This window comes from Harpia harpyja, chromosome 8 (genome assembly GCF_026419915.1).
Source record: "Harpia harpyja isolate bHarHar1 chromosome 8, bHarHar1 primary haplotype, whole genome shotgun sequence".
Lineage (NCBI taxonomy): Eukaryota > Metazoa > Chordata > Aves > Accipitriformes > Accipitridae > Harpia > Harpia harpyja.
In genome coordinates, this window is record NC_068947.1 from 9,276,854 (window position 1) to 9,293,049 (window position 16,196).

At 39.4% G+C, this 16,196-nt stretch overlaps 1 protein-coding gene across 1 annotated transcript in view; it reads right to left on the reverse strand.

The window, feature by feature from the left end:
• Window positions 1-478: 478 nt before the first annotated feature.
• The window catches only part of MED14 (mediator complex subunit 14), a 37,301-nt gene continuing 21,583 nt past the window's right edge, over window positions 479-16,196 (reverse strand). Inside the window, exons 16-31 of the mRNA XM_052794178.1 lie at window positions 15,971-16,047; window positions 13,908-14,068; window positions 13,485-13,631; window positions 13,302-13,393; window positions 11,984-12,136; window positions 11,492-11,761; window positions 10,807-10,962; window positions 10,131-10,242; window positions 9,360-9,491; window positions 8,099-8,281; window positions 7,183-7,418; window positions 6,329-6,508; window positions 6,023-6,130; window positions 5,456-5,581; window positions 4,651-4,840; window positions 479-1,095 (exon numbers count right to left, since the gene is read on the reverse strand). Coding sequence (XP_052650138.1) covers window positions 1,022-1,095; window positions 4,651-4,840; window positions 5,456-5,581; window positions 6,023-6,130; window positions 6,329-6,508; window positions 7,183-7,418; window positions 8,099-8,281; window positions 9,360-9,491; window positions 10,131-10,242; window positions 10,807-10,962; window positions 11,492-11,761; window positions 11,984-12,136; window positions 13,302-13,393; window positions 13,485-13,631; window positions 13,908-14,068; window positions 15,971-16,047 — 2,397 coding nt within the window. The 3' untranslated portion in view covers window positions 479-1,021. The remainder of the gene's footprint in view (window positions 1,096-4,650; window positions 4,841-5,455; window positions 5,582-6,022; window positions 6,131-6,328; window positions 6,509-7,182; window positions 7,419-8,098; window positions 8,282-9,359; window positions 9,492-10,130; window positions 10,243-10,806; window positions 10,963-11,491; window positions 11,762-11,983; window positions 12,137-13,301; window positions 13,394-13,484; window positions 13,632-13,907; window positions 14,069-15,970; window positions 16,048-16,196) is intronic.

Sequence of the window (16,196 nt, forward strand, 5' to 3'; positions counted from 1 at the left end):
ATTAAAAAAATTAAATGTGAGGTTGTTTCTTTTTTGGATCAGCCTCTCCAGTTTCATGGTGTACAGTTCAAGCTTCTACCTTACCTGCCTTTACAATAAGACAAATAAGAGTCTGTTATTATAAAGGTGCCTGTAACTACAAACTCCATGACAGATGAAAAAAGGTGCTTTCCTCCACTAAACTTTGTTTTTGGGACAGAACAGATGTAGTTCCTTACGACTGTAAGAAATGAAGCATTAAGTAATTACCAGTTATTTATACAAACAGGAAAATGAACAAACTCTGTTTTCCTATGACTCGGATCAAAGCAAACCCACAGAATAAATAAATAAGGTTTTGTTTTTTAAGTTAGCAGCACATGTGTGTGTGTGCAAAAACAAGATCACATACAGAGATAGCCAAGTAAGTGTGACTACAAGAGATCTGGCCAGTGGCTACAGTGGAGAGGAATAAAGTTTAAGATTATACGACATCCAGTTTAAGATTTTTTAATCCAGTTTATTAAATATTGCTTTTTGGGGACATGTTTACAACAAGCCCAAATAAATTGTTTAAGGATTCAAAGCAGTCATATTAAAATACAGCTTCAATATAAAGTTTGTCACAGTTTTACAGTATTCAAAAATGACAGACCTGCCTTAAAAAAAGACTATTACACCAAAACATAAGAAAAACAGAAAAACAAACAAGTTTGGCATTTTCATAATCTTTATAGTATAAAACAGAATATTAAATCTATTACCAGCAAGCTGATACTTCAATCTATTACCTAGTCTGAAGTGTCTCCCATTAAAACACACTATACAACAGCACTATACAAAAGTCGTGGTGATACTCATTTGATGAAAGTGCATCCCTGAAAAGTTTGCCAGTTTATTATAGTTAGCTCTTAAAAAAAAAAAAAAAAGGTAAAATTAAAATGTCCTCTTTTAACCGAAGGCTTTACTAGATTTTTTTTTTTTGGATTTTTTTTTTTTTTTTTGCTGTTTTGTCTCACTTTCAGCCTTCTTTTAAAAGTGTCTAGGGACGCCCACCAGGGGGCAGCGTAAGATTAACCATCAAATCACGAACGGCTGCAAATATTGTGCATTCACCTGGAACAGGGAAAAGAGACAGGTTAGCATCACTCCACGGACACGCCTTCACACCCTTAACAACCTCCCGAGGCACCGCGATACGCCGGCACGGCTACTACCCCCGTACGGGCAGGGGTTGACGAGACGTGGTGACCGCGAGCGGCAAATCCCAGCGACCTCCAAGGACGTCGGGATTTGTTGGGATTTTAACTGAAGTAGCTCCGGCTTTCCCAGCAGGACCGCTCTTGTTGGTCACAGAATTGCAAGAAGCTCTTAACTTCTAATCGCTTTTGAATGTCAGATTGAATCTATGCTAGAATTTATTGTACGTGGCACTGCAATCTGAATTTTTCTGGATGTTATTAATTAAAAGCACTACGTCTTACAAAGAAAAAAAAATCCCAACCAAAAAACTTTTTCAACTTCTATTTGTATTGATTAAGAGCAGAAACTAAACATTTCAAAAGACTCAAGTCTGAAACAGCTGGAAGACGGTTTCTGTCCTAAGCCTAGTTTTGGAAGCATTTCTAATTCCAAGACTGGGCAAAAGTCAGAAATCTGTTTCTTTCAAGCAAATTACTTTGGCTCTACCCTTGATATCTGAACTGCAAAATAAAACACAGCGCAAATGGACTTTTGTTTTGAACAGCTGAGACCTAATACAGAGAGGAAAAACCAGCCACAGCTGTCTCAATTTTGAATACCAGCATTTTCTGACAAAAACACACACACATTCTGAAATAGCTTAAAAAAGTTAAAACCAATAGAAGCAAAAGGGTTTAATTAGAACAACAAAAGGTGAAGTATTAGGCAGCTGTGACTTTTGTCTACTGTTTTCTGGTAAAAGAATACAATTAATAGCCACTATCATACCCTGGTCACCGTGGGCTGAATTTTTCCTGCGTATTTCAAGAAACATCATTAGAAGACATGGAATTTTGTTGTTGAAGGAACAACAGTGTGAGCAAAGAGGTAAGAGCAGAGCCTGTTGGGATGTATTAATCCTAACTGCCAAACTAGGGATTCCCAAGATTATTTTGGGCAAGCCATTGTCATATCAAAGCTACAAATCTGGGCTAAATACCATCCACTGCATCACTGAAAATCAGACACTGAAAAATGCTTAGTCGTGAAGTGCTTTAAGAAATATCACGAGTCCCTTGAGCTGCTCTCTAAGGGTAACCTCCAGCATCTGTAGGGACTTTCATTTCTTTACCAGACTGATGTCCACTACATAATGCAGGTTGTAGACTTACAGCTCAAGTTTAACCCTATTATTCCAGGGCATTGATTCCATCTCAGTTCATATAATTATTTCCCCCAAATAAAATACTTTTTCCCAGGGAGGCATAGGTAAAGTGATCTCAGAAAAGACAGCGTACTCACAATGAGTCAACATTTTACTGTTAAACACAGCAGAATGTGTTTGCCCACAGATCTGAAAAGAAAACTCTTCCAAAAGAACTTACTTTTCAGGCACTACCATTTTATTAAGAGGAAAATTAAGCTGAATACAAAATACTTTCTCACAAAGAGAGAAAGGTAAAAAAGATACAGCCAAAACGAGGCAACACTGATTACGGGTTACAATGAAAGTGCCAGTAATATCATACGTGCATGATGGGAAGCCCTGGTCCTTTCTGACTGAAACAGTGAAAAATTCACTTAACCGAGCAAATGGCAATTAGTGCAGCAGAAGAGCTAACACAGGTAGGAAAATCCTGGGTACAGCACAATAGCATCAGAAGAGAAAGGACATGCATCCGGGATCTCCCACGTACTGCTGTTGTAAAAGAAGTCTCCCAACTATCTACTTTCATCTGTTAGCTCTCCTATCACCTTTCAACAGCAAAGAAAAGAAGGTACCTTGTTCTCTTACCAGATATAATAATGTAAGTTTTGACAGTAAGAACACAGGAAATTGCATTTCAAGTGTGTTCAGGGAAGATCCTACTTTGGCGGGTGGTGGTGGAAATAAATAAATAAATAAATAAATAAACAAACACAGACTCATTCTTTCCCTTAGAAGTCAGAGGAAAGACTGCTAGAAATGTCCTCTGTTCAGCTAGCTACATTCTTCTTTGCCTGGGTAAGGTCCTGCTAGGGCCACAAGCTCTTTTTATATGCCTTTCTTTCCCTGTCTATACTTTGCTCCCTGTACTGCATTCCCAAACTACTTCAAAACTTGTGTGACAAACAAAAATTGTCTATCCTGATCTATCTAATGATCATCAGAAGACATCTCACCTGGGATACTCAAGAGCAGCTCTGACAATTACTCCCTATGCTGCGGTATTTTGTGGAGGGTTTACCTTAAAACACAACTTAGTGCAATACCAAACAGCAAAACAAGTATCTACCCTTCCCCACACTAGGGAAACTCAGTGGGGAAGCACCTTCCAAAAGAAACACCTGAAGTTTAGTTAACATATCTTGAAATAAAAGTGCTATACAAACAACAGTTCTGTACCACATACAGAACTCTTGCAGGTAATCCTACATGCCCTCAAGGCTATTCTCTCTCCTATTTACCTACACTATTACTATATGTTAAACAGAAAATGCATGTTAATTTAAATCTCATCACAATTTTCAGAAATGTATGCATACCCACACCAATTTAAGATAAACATTGCTCGTGTTCTAGCAATCGAAATAAACCATCAAGCATAGTTAAAATTACCGCATAACAACAAGATGAATAATTATACAAAATAGAAGTAAAATTCAACCTCTGGATTCACAACTTCAATCTATTCACTGAGTTATTGGAAAAAGGCTTTGTTCTTCAGCATGTAACTACAGCACAACTGAAAGTTACTGTTCTTATGAGCCATCTGTGTACTAGGACCCCAAACCACTGCTTACAGACAACATGCTGCCCAAAGAACCTGCTACTGTTGTTCAATGTTTCAGATATTTAAAAAAAAAAAAAAAAAAAAAAAAAAAGGCATGACAAACAAGATGGAAAGCAAAGCACAATGTTGCTCACAGTGCACTACCTACGGGCCAATGAACATTCAGAACAACCTATTTAGCTCAAACACTTCACAGCACGTTTCGTGGACAGAACTGTATGCACCTCTGTCAGTGTACACACTGACAAAGGAGTATACAATCACTCCAATTACCTTTTAATCATTCACAGCACGTGGACAATTTCTGATAACTATTTTAACATCCCTTTATATTCTACTGTTAAGCTCAATAACTTCATAATTAACCATGAAAACTGACACTTGACCATAGCATATTTCTTGTGACTCATTCTGGGCCCATCTGTTAAAAAGTATGACTCCTACTGCACAGCTAGAGTTGGGCCAACAAGAGGTGCATTCTATCACTTGGGCAGAACAGCAAAATCCAGCCTGAATTACCAGTGTAACCTTCTGCTGTGTTGCCAGTACTTGTTATTAAGTTATGTATTGCCTGTCACATCAGGAGTTTGTAATCACTAAAGGAGTATGATAGAAACCAAGAAGAATTCAGACTTAAGAGAGGTTTAGTTTTACACTGGAGATTTGTCACAGATCTCTGGGTGAAGAGAATATATCTACTGGACATGTACAGTACCTGGTCGTGGTGAATTCAGTTCAGCAAACCTCTTTAGAATATTGCTAACCATCATTGGAGCAGCAACAGAAGAGTTCTGCTGCCTGGGAATGTCAGCCTGTTGCGTTGTACCCGAAGCCATATCATAAATAATTGGGACAATAATACTAACAGCTTCTTGTGGGACTGTTGTTTTCTGTGTTAGCTGGAGCTGTGGGAAAAAAACAAAAAGTGTGTTACATTGAATGACCGTGTACTTCAGCGCAACTTCCTATACAGTTAAACACTCCAGGTCTACAGACAGCATGCAATTCCACCCCCTCAGTTTTCAGACATCAATTCTGCAGCAGAGAAGGTGTCAACCAGGTGTAGACTATTTTCCTCTCAAAAGCACCCTACAGTGAGCATTGCCTCAGAGATGACACTAACACAGATTTGTTCCAAACATCTCATTCCTGCTATCCTTTCCCAGCACCACTAATGTGTATATCACTTAACCTAGGTGGCTAGTGCCTCAAAGGAGAACAAAACACCCAGAAGTTGAGCATTCGAAGACACCTGCAGCCCAGAGGGAACTGAACTTTATGTCTTGTCAACATCTCCCTAAACACAAAACATGAAGAGTTACTCTGCTTTTATAGAAAGGAGAATAGGAATACTAACTGAACCCATTACAAGAGATGCATGCAAATCAAGGCTTCTAAACAGCAGAACATTTTTAGCTATTACAGTTGTCAGATATAGCATGCTTATATTTTGCTACTAACCCGTGATGATTTCAAAGACATGCAGCCCACAAAATTTTGAAACAGATAGCTCTACTTACAAAAAACAACATTTTGGATTTCAGCACAACAGCAGGTGTTCCTGGAGGCGCAATTGGCGGTGCACTGGGAGGAATTGTTAAACAAAACTGCACATTCCATTTCAGCTGACTTGCCTGATCAGGGAACTGTTTAGAAAGAGCAGCACAGAGAAAGAACAGCAAAAGGTCTCACATCAGTGACATACGTGGCTACGAACTAGGGAAGCGTTAGAAAGTAGAATGTACTTCTCTAGCTAAACTTGCAGATCTTGCCAGGTTTAGCGTAAGTCAGAATAACTCTGAAAGAACTGAGCATAGGGTAAACAAGAATACAATCAGAAAGATTCCAGCCAGCCTATGCACGTGCCTATTGTGCAGTAATGTGCCTGCAGTTTCTCAAAATCATCAAGAGAAATTTTGGGAGTTTCCAGGAGAGCTAGTAGTAAAATGAAAACTTCTTTATTAACACTAAATAACATACATATAAATTTAGAGTAATTTATATGTTTACAGATGAAGATACAGCACCTTTTTTTCTTAAAATATAATAACTGAAGTTGGGTGAACTAAATAGAATGGTTAACTTACCAGCTCAAGTTTCATGATGTGTACACAGTCCCTGAGGATATGCGTTGGAGCCCCTAGTAATTTTGTGAAGGCTATTAGGGTGTTTGCTTTAAAAGGTGGTCCTGCAACCTAAAGAAAGACACTGTTTAGTACTGCCTATTTAGATAATAGCTGTATCATTTAATATGGCGACCAGCATGCACAGCTGTTAATTTTATCTTGCAGACCTTACATGTGCCAATGAAAGTCAGCAGTATCACTCAAAACACCACCAGAGATTAAAAAGCAATGCACAAAAATTTAAACAGTAATGATTTGAGTACATACCCTTGTTTCAAAGAACTTCTCCAAAACTTGTAACTCCTCCGATTTCCACTGTCCCGTATTTTCAGGTGTTACTTTCAGTTGCAAGGTCTGGTTGGTTTTGGGATTGAGAGCAACCCTGCACTTCAGTGCCTCCGTCTTAAACATAATTACACCTGGTTCATTGGAGTTTATTAGCTGTAGCTGCATAAAAAGAAGTATCACATTCAATCAGTCATCCATTAAATAGCATGAACACACACACACACATTCACTCCCAAGACTGTAGTGATCAATATGCCCTCTTTCCAGAAAGAAACACGTGATATTTGTACACAGGTAAAATTGCCTTGAAAATGAAGCTTATGCAAGATCTGGCTTGCTCTGTCACTGAATCAGTGCCAAAGTGAAGAGGCGCACATTGTCTGTCCCAAACCCTAAAGCAACATTCATGACTGAGTAGTTATTGTCAACTAGTAACTACTTTCTTGGGCACTCCTGCCAAGTAGTGGCATCCACAGTAACCCTGTGGCTGTTCTAGTTAAATCCCAATGGACAGGCTAAGCACACAGAAGCCATAGCATCTGAAAATCTGGTCATAGTCTTGCTATCATACCAGATATCAAACTTCACCTAACCAAACAGGCTTTCCACTTCTAATTTGCATGGAAAAGAAGCAGAACTAAATGCTTTCTCTAAATTTTGACGCTTTAGATGGCAAGATTCAGAAGTATAGCGCAAGTCCAACAGCAAATACTTGTTATACTTGAAGCATTTCAGTTTGTGCCCGATTTGAAACACATGGAGTACAGAAGCATGAAAAAGAACAGCTGTGAAGTCATACTCACAGGTCAATATTAAAACAACCTAAGCCATACCGTTTCCTGTTGTATGATCCTCTGAAGATGCCTCCTCATAATAACTGATCCAAGGAATCGCTCAAGAGGGGAGCAAAGATAGCTGCCAGCTAGTCCTGGCACAAGCCCAGGTGTAGGAGAGGGCAACAGCAGAATATTCAAGGCACTGTGGGTGAGGATTGTAGGTATGGATGCAGCCCAAGAGCGCTGAGGTAGTTTACGAGGTGGAGGCATGCTAGTTGGCATTGCTTGGGAACCTATTGATAGGGAAAAAGTACTTGCAGTAAGGAAGGATTTAAGCTGAAACATAAGATATGTGTGCACTTTATTTGTTGTCACTATACAAGCAATGAGTTCTCTGGGCCAAAGCTTAATCCTTCTTATTTAAGAATTTGTCTGCCTAGTGATAGGCAACAGATAGACAAAGTCAAAGAATTAGAGTTTCAACCCTCCACCCATGCAAAGTCTCAGTAACATTAAAATCCTACTCCCTTCTCCTTCTGCAGCATGCTAGCAGATAGCAGGTTTGTACAACAAACTCAATGAGATGTAAAGATGGCTAAATCAGTCGTGCAAGAGCAGCATTACAATTCTATGATGTGAAAAGTTAATATTTGGGTATGCAAATATGCCTATCGTTGCCTTCATTCCAAAGAATTTTCTCTCGGTCACAGAGCTCAATGGTTTAAGACTAATTTCTGCAGTGCAACAAGAGGTATCAATCCTGCTGAAGTTTAGGCTCTATGATTTAACTCGTTTTCCAATTCGTTATAGAAGATTTGAACTAGGACAGAATAAAGGCTTAACTTCCTTAGGTATTTTACTGCACAAGGGCAGTAAGGACTGTTAGGCTGACCCACAAAACTACCAAAAAGAACAGAACTAGAAACGTTAAACCTGAGTGTTTCACAGTCGTAACACTGATAAAGAAGCCTACTTGTTCCAGCTCGTGGGGAATGAGAGGCATCTGGGACAGGTGAATGAAGGGAAGGGTTGGCTGGTGACATTCCAGGCATCCGTGCTGCTGGTGATGGACCAGAGACCTGGGGAGATCCTGGCCAGTTCCCTGCACGCTGACTGGGTGACATCATGGTGTATGGTGAGCTTGGGTCTATGGTACCTACAGATGTTACAAGACCGTTATTATTTAAAAAAAAAAAAAAAAAAAAAAAAAAAGTACAAGGTTTTATAATCTAGAAATCTAAAAAAGTCCTACCAAAATCTGTAAAGCATGAAAGTGTCTGCAAGCTTTTAGACTGCATTTTATAACTATGTAAAAACATAATGGTGGTGAGGTGGAAATCAAGATACAGATTGAAAGGTTTTTTGGTTGTATTTTTTAAAAAGTAAAATAAAATTGAACGTTAAGGCAAACTGGCATGTTCAACATGTAACGGGTTCTAAACTAAAAAAAGCTCTTGCCTATAGACTTGAACTTCTACTGCTCCTTAGCAAATGAAAGTCTCAGCTAGACTGTTCCTTATCAATTCAGTATCTTGCAGTTATCTCTGCAAAAGTATCTTTGGTTTTGTACTCTGCTATAAAGACTGATCAGAACAAGATTCTTAAACAGTCTGTTGTGTATCTATCTCACTTTGTTCATCTTGACAGTTTAATTGGTGTGCTAAAATTACAATCTGAACTGTTCATTTATTGTGATCTATGGAACGGTTTCCAATTCATTGTGATTACAACAAACAATTGTTTTGGCAGCTTTCCAAAAAAACTTAAAGGAAACAACCAAAAGGCATGTTGCTCGCATATAGGTATGTCAAACCAGCAAGAGTTTGGCAATGTTTTCAAATTGCAAGTATTTGAATTTCTAACCTGTTCCAGTTATTTTTCCAGGAAACATAAGCAGTGAAAACACCTTAACTAATCTAACAAGAGATAATGCTCATTAAAAGCTGCAGCCATTGTTCTGCTACAAGACCACATTACAAATTTCCCCACATTAGTAAGCAGGAAAGAGTGACTGATAGTCAATTTTTAAAATGCTAGGAACACCTCAACGTGCCATGTACCTACTTTTGAATACTCTTACAAGTTACACCCACATGTATGAAAACAGCTACTTAAGCCAGTTAAAAACCATGAATTTTTCTCAATTAACTTAGGTCTGCTTCAGAAGACTTAATTTCAAGAAGCAAATGTGCTCTCCCTGCCACTATATATACACCTGCCAATAAAGAACTCACCATGTGGGCTGGCAAAGTTAGCTGTTTGTCCCATTGTGATTCCAAGAGAGGAAGGCGAAGGAGTTGGACCAAAGGATGCTGGTGACGGTGCTCTTAAAGCTCCGCTAGGAGAGCTTGCAGCATGCAAATTTCCTAATCGAAGACATCACATCACTCAACATACACATTTCCCATTTTTCTGTTACAATTTTTTCTATCAACTGCTACAGCTATCTCCTTTTTAGGGAGACAGCAAACAAGATTAATGAGAAATCGTTTTTGCACTCAAAGGCTTTATTTTGTACACGCATGAGCGTTATATTTTCCAGATTGATTCACCACACAAAGGAAACTTTCCAACATATTTGGCTTGAAGAATGGCATTTCCCCCCTGCCCAGCCCTTCCCCAAATGTAAATATTTTCAGCTGTTGTGCTGTAACAGCTGGGAGCAGAAAGCAGAGCTTTGGTGATGAAAAGCTTTTCTGAAGAAGCAGGTATTTAAAATTAACAGGTTTTGATCTGAGCAAGTTGTAAGCCATAACAATGAAACGGTCCCAAATATTACAGAGCTAAAGGTAACAGTTTCACTGAATGCTTTTTTTTTAGCTTCAAAATGTACTTTAAGACATGCACAGCAGGACTTTGCTTTGCTATTTTTCCACAATATAAGGTGCATTCTCTTGGCTAATTTGGAGCTAAACACAGCTCAAATAATAGAAAAAGCATGCATGCAAAGAGCTGCGTGTGTATTTCCAGCACATGATTAGCACACAAACTCTCAGCCATCTTACCTGGTGACTGTGTGTGCATCATAGACGGAGATGGTGTCACTGTGTTGTGATAGGAGGTGGGTGGTGAAGTAAGAGGATATGCTCCCGATGCTCCTGCCTGTTTTGCAAATGGCTGGAATTGTCAACACAGGACAACGAAAATTTTTTATCATTTTGTACTAAAACTAAAGTTAAGTATGTGCAGGAGAATACTAATGAGAGTTTGGTCCCCACCTATGAAATCTTATAGGTCCAGCAACATGGTAGTTTGATTCTCTGTATCACCTTGTTCAGTGCTCACTATTTTTTTCAGTGACTTTTTGCAGTTTCTCCTCAAGACATAATACCTCTGCACCTCATTCCTTTTTATCTGCCACTCTGTAACAGCAAAGCCTCCCGACTCTCCCTCCCACCTTTTATCTTAAACAGTTGGTTTCCCTCCCTCAGTCCTTCGCTTCTACGGCAGCAAGTCTCATGTGACCTTCCAAAGCTGCTATTCATATGCTATGGGCTGTTTACACTAGAATGAGAAATGGCAAAATAAATTAATATGTTTTGCCCCAAGGGGAATTCCACAGCAAAGCAGTTTTATAGTCTCCCTTTCCATTTTTTCCTGCTAATCCTTTTAGAACGCAAGTTCTTAGATACCTACAGTTGTGGAAGACAATAAACATTTCTTATTTTGCCTGGAGGGTACCTGTTGTTGTGGTTGCTGTGGTGGCTGCTGGGGTTGAAGCTGCGATATCAAGGAATCCATCATGTCTCCTCCAATAGGAGAAGGTGGGTTATCGTCTTCATTTACGGATCGCCTTCGTGCATCCTGATTGCTGTCAACAAACATGTTCAGGAATGTCTGTGGAAAAATCAGTTTTGTTAGCAATTTCCCCTTTTAAATTGTATTACATAAATGAGCACAGTATTTGCTCAGCTTTAACACTATCTTTATCAGCTACAGCACATAAGAAACAGGCAGGTCTCTAGAACTAACTACTAGTGGGCATTCATTATATACAGTATGAACAGTTTGCAAAATATATCAATTCATAAACAGAGCTTCTCAGTGGATATTTAAGCTTAATTCCCTTTTTCTTTTAAAAAGGGGGTTTTGCATCATCACCAAACAAGAAACGTGGCTTATTACCATGAACTACCTCTAGTTAATTGAAATACCAACATTTTTTTTTTTTTTTCCTTAAAAATAAGGAAAGGTCTACACTTGGAAATAGCTGTTCCAGAACAATTCATTAGTATCAGAACCTACTGGCTGTTGTATCACAGCTACAACTGCCCTGTTTGGACAAGAATGTTCTTCACATCAGATCCATACTTCAAGTTAGAAGCTCATTTATTTACAACATGCCAGAAAACACAGAAACAGTCACCTTTAATCCAGGCGCAGGGTAAAAACCTTCAACTATTTTGCTGTTGTCAAAGAGACTGTACGCCCCATCACGTATTGCTACAACGCCACGACTCCGGCAGTAGATGTCGATGCAGTACATACTCCTAAAAGCCAGCCTGATATGTGTGGGTGACTGTGGCAGAATTGAGAAACACTGATAGGCAGTGTTGGTGCGTTGAGTCAGACCAAGCATGGGCACAGTTGGAAGTTTGTTGATGGCATTTAATGGAGCCTGAGTGTCAAACAAAACCTGAGAGAGAACAGATATTGAGAGATCAGGTTGCTTACCTTTAAGTAAAGGTCAGGGAAAATGGGGCATAGGGGGATACAACCTTCACCAAGCCACCTTCTGCCAGTGAGATCCGTAAACAATCATAACACACACACATCTAATTTTGAAGAGCACAGTTTAATCAGAATTCAGCTCTTAATTATCTTGCACTTTTCCTGAGAGAAGTTTTTAAAATGTTACCTGTAACAACAGTACCACATTTGGTGTTTTATTAAACATCTCCTGGAGCTGGTGCAGAATTGTGTTGTGACAGTTACTGCAACCCGAGTTTGGGCCAACAGTTCCCAGAGAAATGTGGAACTTCTGGAGTATGGAGTTCCACTGAATGCTGATCTGCAATGTCAAGAACATAAAATGGCCTTGGAAACTAGAACAACTATGAGGTTACAACAAGAAAGCTGGTCTGCTTTAATTTTTTTCCCCATTTTTCATCAAACCTCAACAGATTCCTAACTCACCTTCCTCAAAAGTTGCTGAGGTTGGGGTGGGGCGGGGAAGCGTTGTTAGCTTTAACATCCATTTAGCTAGCTGGATTGTTGGCAACCACAAAACTGGACAATTATTTTAACAAGTCAATCAAAAAGAAAAAAAACCCTTTTCTGTCAAAGGTGAGATAGAGAAAATTAAACTCGAGAGATTCATGCTGCAGAGAACTGATTAATGAGTTGCTGGAGGTGGACTGCTTTTCTCAGTCATATCACACAAAACCAAGAACTGGACATGCTAATATGTAAGGAAGTGGCATGCAAAATCCACACTGCTACTCTTGCTACTTATTAACTGTCCCAATAAAATGCACGTAGAAATACTCTCAAAAATTCAGCTTAGAACATGAACACAAAAACCTTCCAGGAAGCAAATTTCAAGTGCATCAGCTACTTTGCATCAGTTGCGTGCAAAAATATATTCTTAGTCTGTAGTAAGGGTGCACTTACTCCCTCCTCTACCTTGCATTTAAGGCAAGGTTATGAGCAAGTACTCAGTCAGTAATCGAAGTAATTAATAAGGTGTAAATTCAAATACTACAGAGTAAGCTAGAGTTCCAAACAAGGGAACAGCACTGCTGCAAAATAATTAAGGACCACCTCATTTGAAAGCACAGTACTACATTTAAAATTTTGTTAGAGTCCTTTTTTCTAAGGCAGAATTAGGCACTCAGCTTACATATACCTATCTACCTCAGTACAGCAGTGACCAGTAGCAACACCACAACTTTGTCAGAAAGAGGCTGCCACACCAACTTTCATCCACCAGGAGCATACAACTGCCCTTCCCAAAATTTAAAGCATTGTACACAAATTCTCAAAAATTCTGAACATCTAGTAATTTAGCAAATTTGCAATCTGGCACCCTCTATTCCTGTCTTTTCTACATTCCTCAGTATTAATTCCACAATAATGTAATACAATGAAATATTTTGTAGCACAATTTTGAGAACTCTACGCCTACCCATTCTGTTTTCAAACATACATTTTAAGTGCACTTAGGAGTTACTTACTGAGCTCCCCTTGGTAGTTCCATAACAAAGGATAAGTTTTCGGTAATTGTAGATACGAACTTCTGAAAAAACGTTTAAGTGGTTGGGTATGTCTTTGAAGAGAGGAGGGAAAAGACTTAGAGTGAGAAAACCATAGTAATCTGTAAAAACATCATTTTAATGAAAAGGAGGTGATTCCTGTACCTGGTAAGGATCGTGCAAACTCCAGGACACATTCATACAGCCGAGCGATACTGTTCCAGTCATTAAGGAACATCTCAACAACTTTGCGACCTCCAACTGGTTCAGATAACTGGTTTTCATACGTCAGGTAAACATGACGGGTTGGTCCTGCAGTGTTAGGAGATGGTAAATACTGATTAAACTAGTGGTTCCTAAACTGTGCTTTATAGACTGTGAGTGAACTGTAGCAAGTGACCAGGAAGTATATTTAAATAATAAAAATGCATCAACTCAGCAGTCAAAATTTTGATTCAGGTACCTTGTGGTTTATTAGAAATCTGAAGAGCTGACAGTTGTCCAATAACACCAAAACATTAGAACTATTGGAACAGACAATGTAAACAAAGAAGCAAAATGTACCAGTCTTCCTAAATAAAAACTTACCTTGCTCCCTGGATGAAGTGCTATTAAGCGGACAGTTTGCAAACACCAGCTCAGCCACCCAGGTGCGATTATTTCTACCTTGTAATCGGAAAGTGCAGTCAAGAAGAGATCGGTCCAGAGCCTTCTGCGTTTCCTCATTTACACCTTTACAGGGAGGAATTCTATTCATGATAAAAAAGACCTCAGTTATACACAGTAGAGTTGCAAAACTAAAAATACTACCTTCTAACATTTCCTGAAGGACTTCCAAGTCTGGACGTGAAAGAATGAACAAATCAACAGCAAAGACAGCTGGACTGTAGTAAGTGTGTTACAAAAGCACTCTGCGTTAAGAACAATTTTTATATGGATTCAACACCTGCAAATTACAGACTGTTAAGGGATCTGTTGAATTGCCCTCATCTCCTAGTGAACTAAGAGCACACCAATATAAAGCTTTTATACAGAGAAACAAGCCAAAAAAGATGAAAATAAGTAAGTTCTGTGGCAACCTGAATTCACGAATCAGTTTGCCTTCTAGAACAAGCTCACTCTAAAGGCAATGAACAACCTGGCAGTTATCTTTGTGCCCACTAATTTATTCATATCCCAATGTGAGAATTGAGCTCAGGAGACAGACTAAATAAAGCTTAAGTAAAAACATGCCAAACTTTTTAAAATCCCTTGAGAGTCTGTCCAGAAATTTCATGTACCACCCTCACCTTCAGCTCACAAGTTCTCAGTACTTCTCTGCTCATATGCAAAGTTAAAAAGGTAGGGCCTTTAGATGCATTTAGAGACTGATGCCTTTATATCACTAAACATTTCTGCAGCATTAAAGAAGTTAAGAAGGTTTTACTGTAGAAGGCGTCTTTGGCATTTGGTTTTTTTATGTTTTAGACTAATATAATCTGGTTTACTTCATAACACAATCCAAAGTTTAACTGGTGAGGCTTGAAGTAGGCTCCAAGAAGTGTGAAAAACTGGCTGGACTGCCAGGTAGAAAGCACTGTGGTCAATGGTTGCAGGTCCAATTAGTGGCTGGCTGTGGTGGGCATTCCTCAGGGTTAACATAGAGGCCAATACTGTTTAACAATTTCAATAACCTATGTGATGCAAAGGAATAGCAAGTTTGCAGATGACGCCAAACTGAAGGGAGCACTTGACATGCTGGAGGACAGGGCTGCCATTCAGAGAGACCTCAGATAGCTGGAGGAATGAGTTAACAGGAATCTCATGAAGTTCAACAAAAACAAATGCAAAATCCTGCACTTGAGCCTAAATAACCTCAAGCAACAACACAGAGTGAAGACTGACTGGCTGGGTAGCAACTCTGCAGAAAAAGAACTTGGGGGGGGGGCTGGGATACAGACTGAACAGGAGTCAGCAGCGTGCCCTTGCAGCAAGGACAGACCACTGCATCCTGGGCTGTTATTAGCCAGGCAATCAAGTGACTACTCCCCTCTAGTCAGCACTTGAGATCACTGTGCCCAGGGAGGGCACAAAAACCCTTGGAGATTGGAAAATGCAGCTGATCAGCCCTGCTCTGAGCGGAAGATTGGACCAGATGACCTCCACAGAGTCCCTTCCGTGCTTAAATTACTGTACAATCCTCAGATGTTTCCTCTACAAGTTTTTTACCATGCAATTGTCTTTTCTGGGATTCCTTGCATTTTCCTCTGCAGTATCACATACTGGTAATTGTCAAATAACATATGGAGTATGTAGGCCTCTGATCTGATCTAAAATTGCAATTACATGTTCATGAATCATCACCATATCTTCCTTAGCACTGCCTGGATTTTAGGATTGAGGACTGTCAAGAGTGTTTTCAGAGCTCCCCCATTTAGGCTAATGAAGGAAACAAATTCTAGTCGGCTCTGTGTCTACTCTTACTTTCCTCTTTCTCCAGCACTGCTTCACACAAGAGCGCAAGACACACAGTAATTAAAAAAAAACCAGAAGACCCAAACCAAAAATCCCCCCCCCCCCCAACATTTTTAGTGTTACTCTCCAAACAATCCTTTTTGTCTCTCAAGTGTATGTACAGTAATAAAATGAAACACAGGAGCATATCCTCTTACTTTAATAAACGTATTGCATGGCTGAAGCCATCTCCTTCTACTTGTACCCCTTGGTGAGGAATGTCCATATTAGATAACTAGAAATGAATAGGGAAATGTTATCCTAAGCAAAAAGTCAAGCAAAATAACTGTAACTTTTTCAAGGATTCCCCCCCCCCCCCCCGTAAGGGTGACAGATGTTTCACATCCTCAGGCATTGGAAAGCCAAAAACCAGTCTGTGCAAAT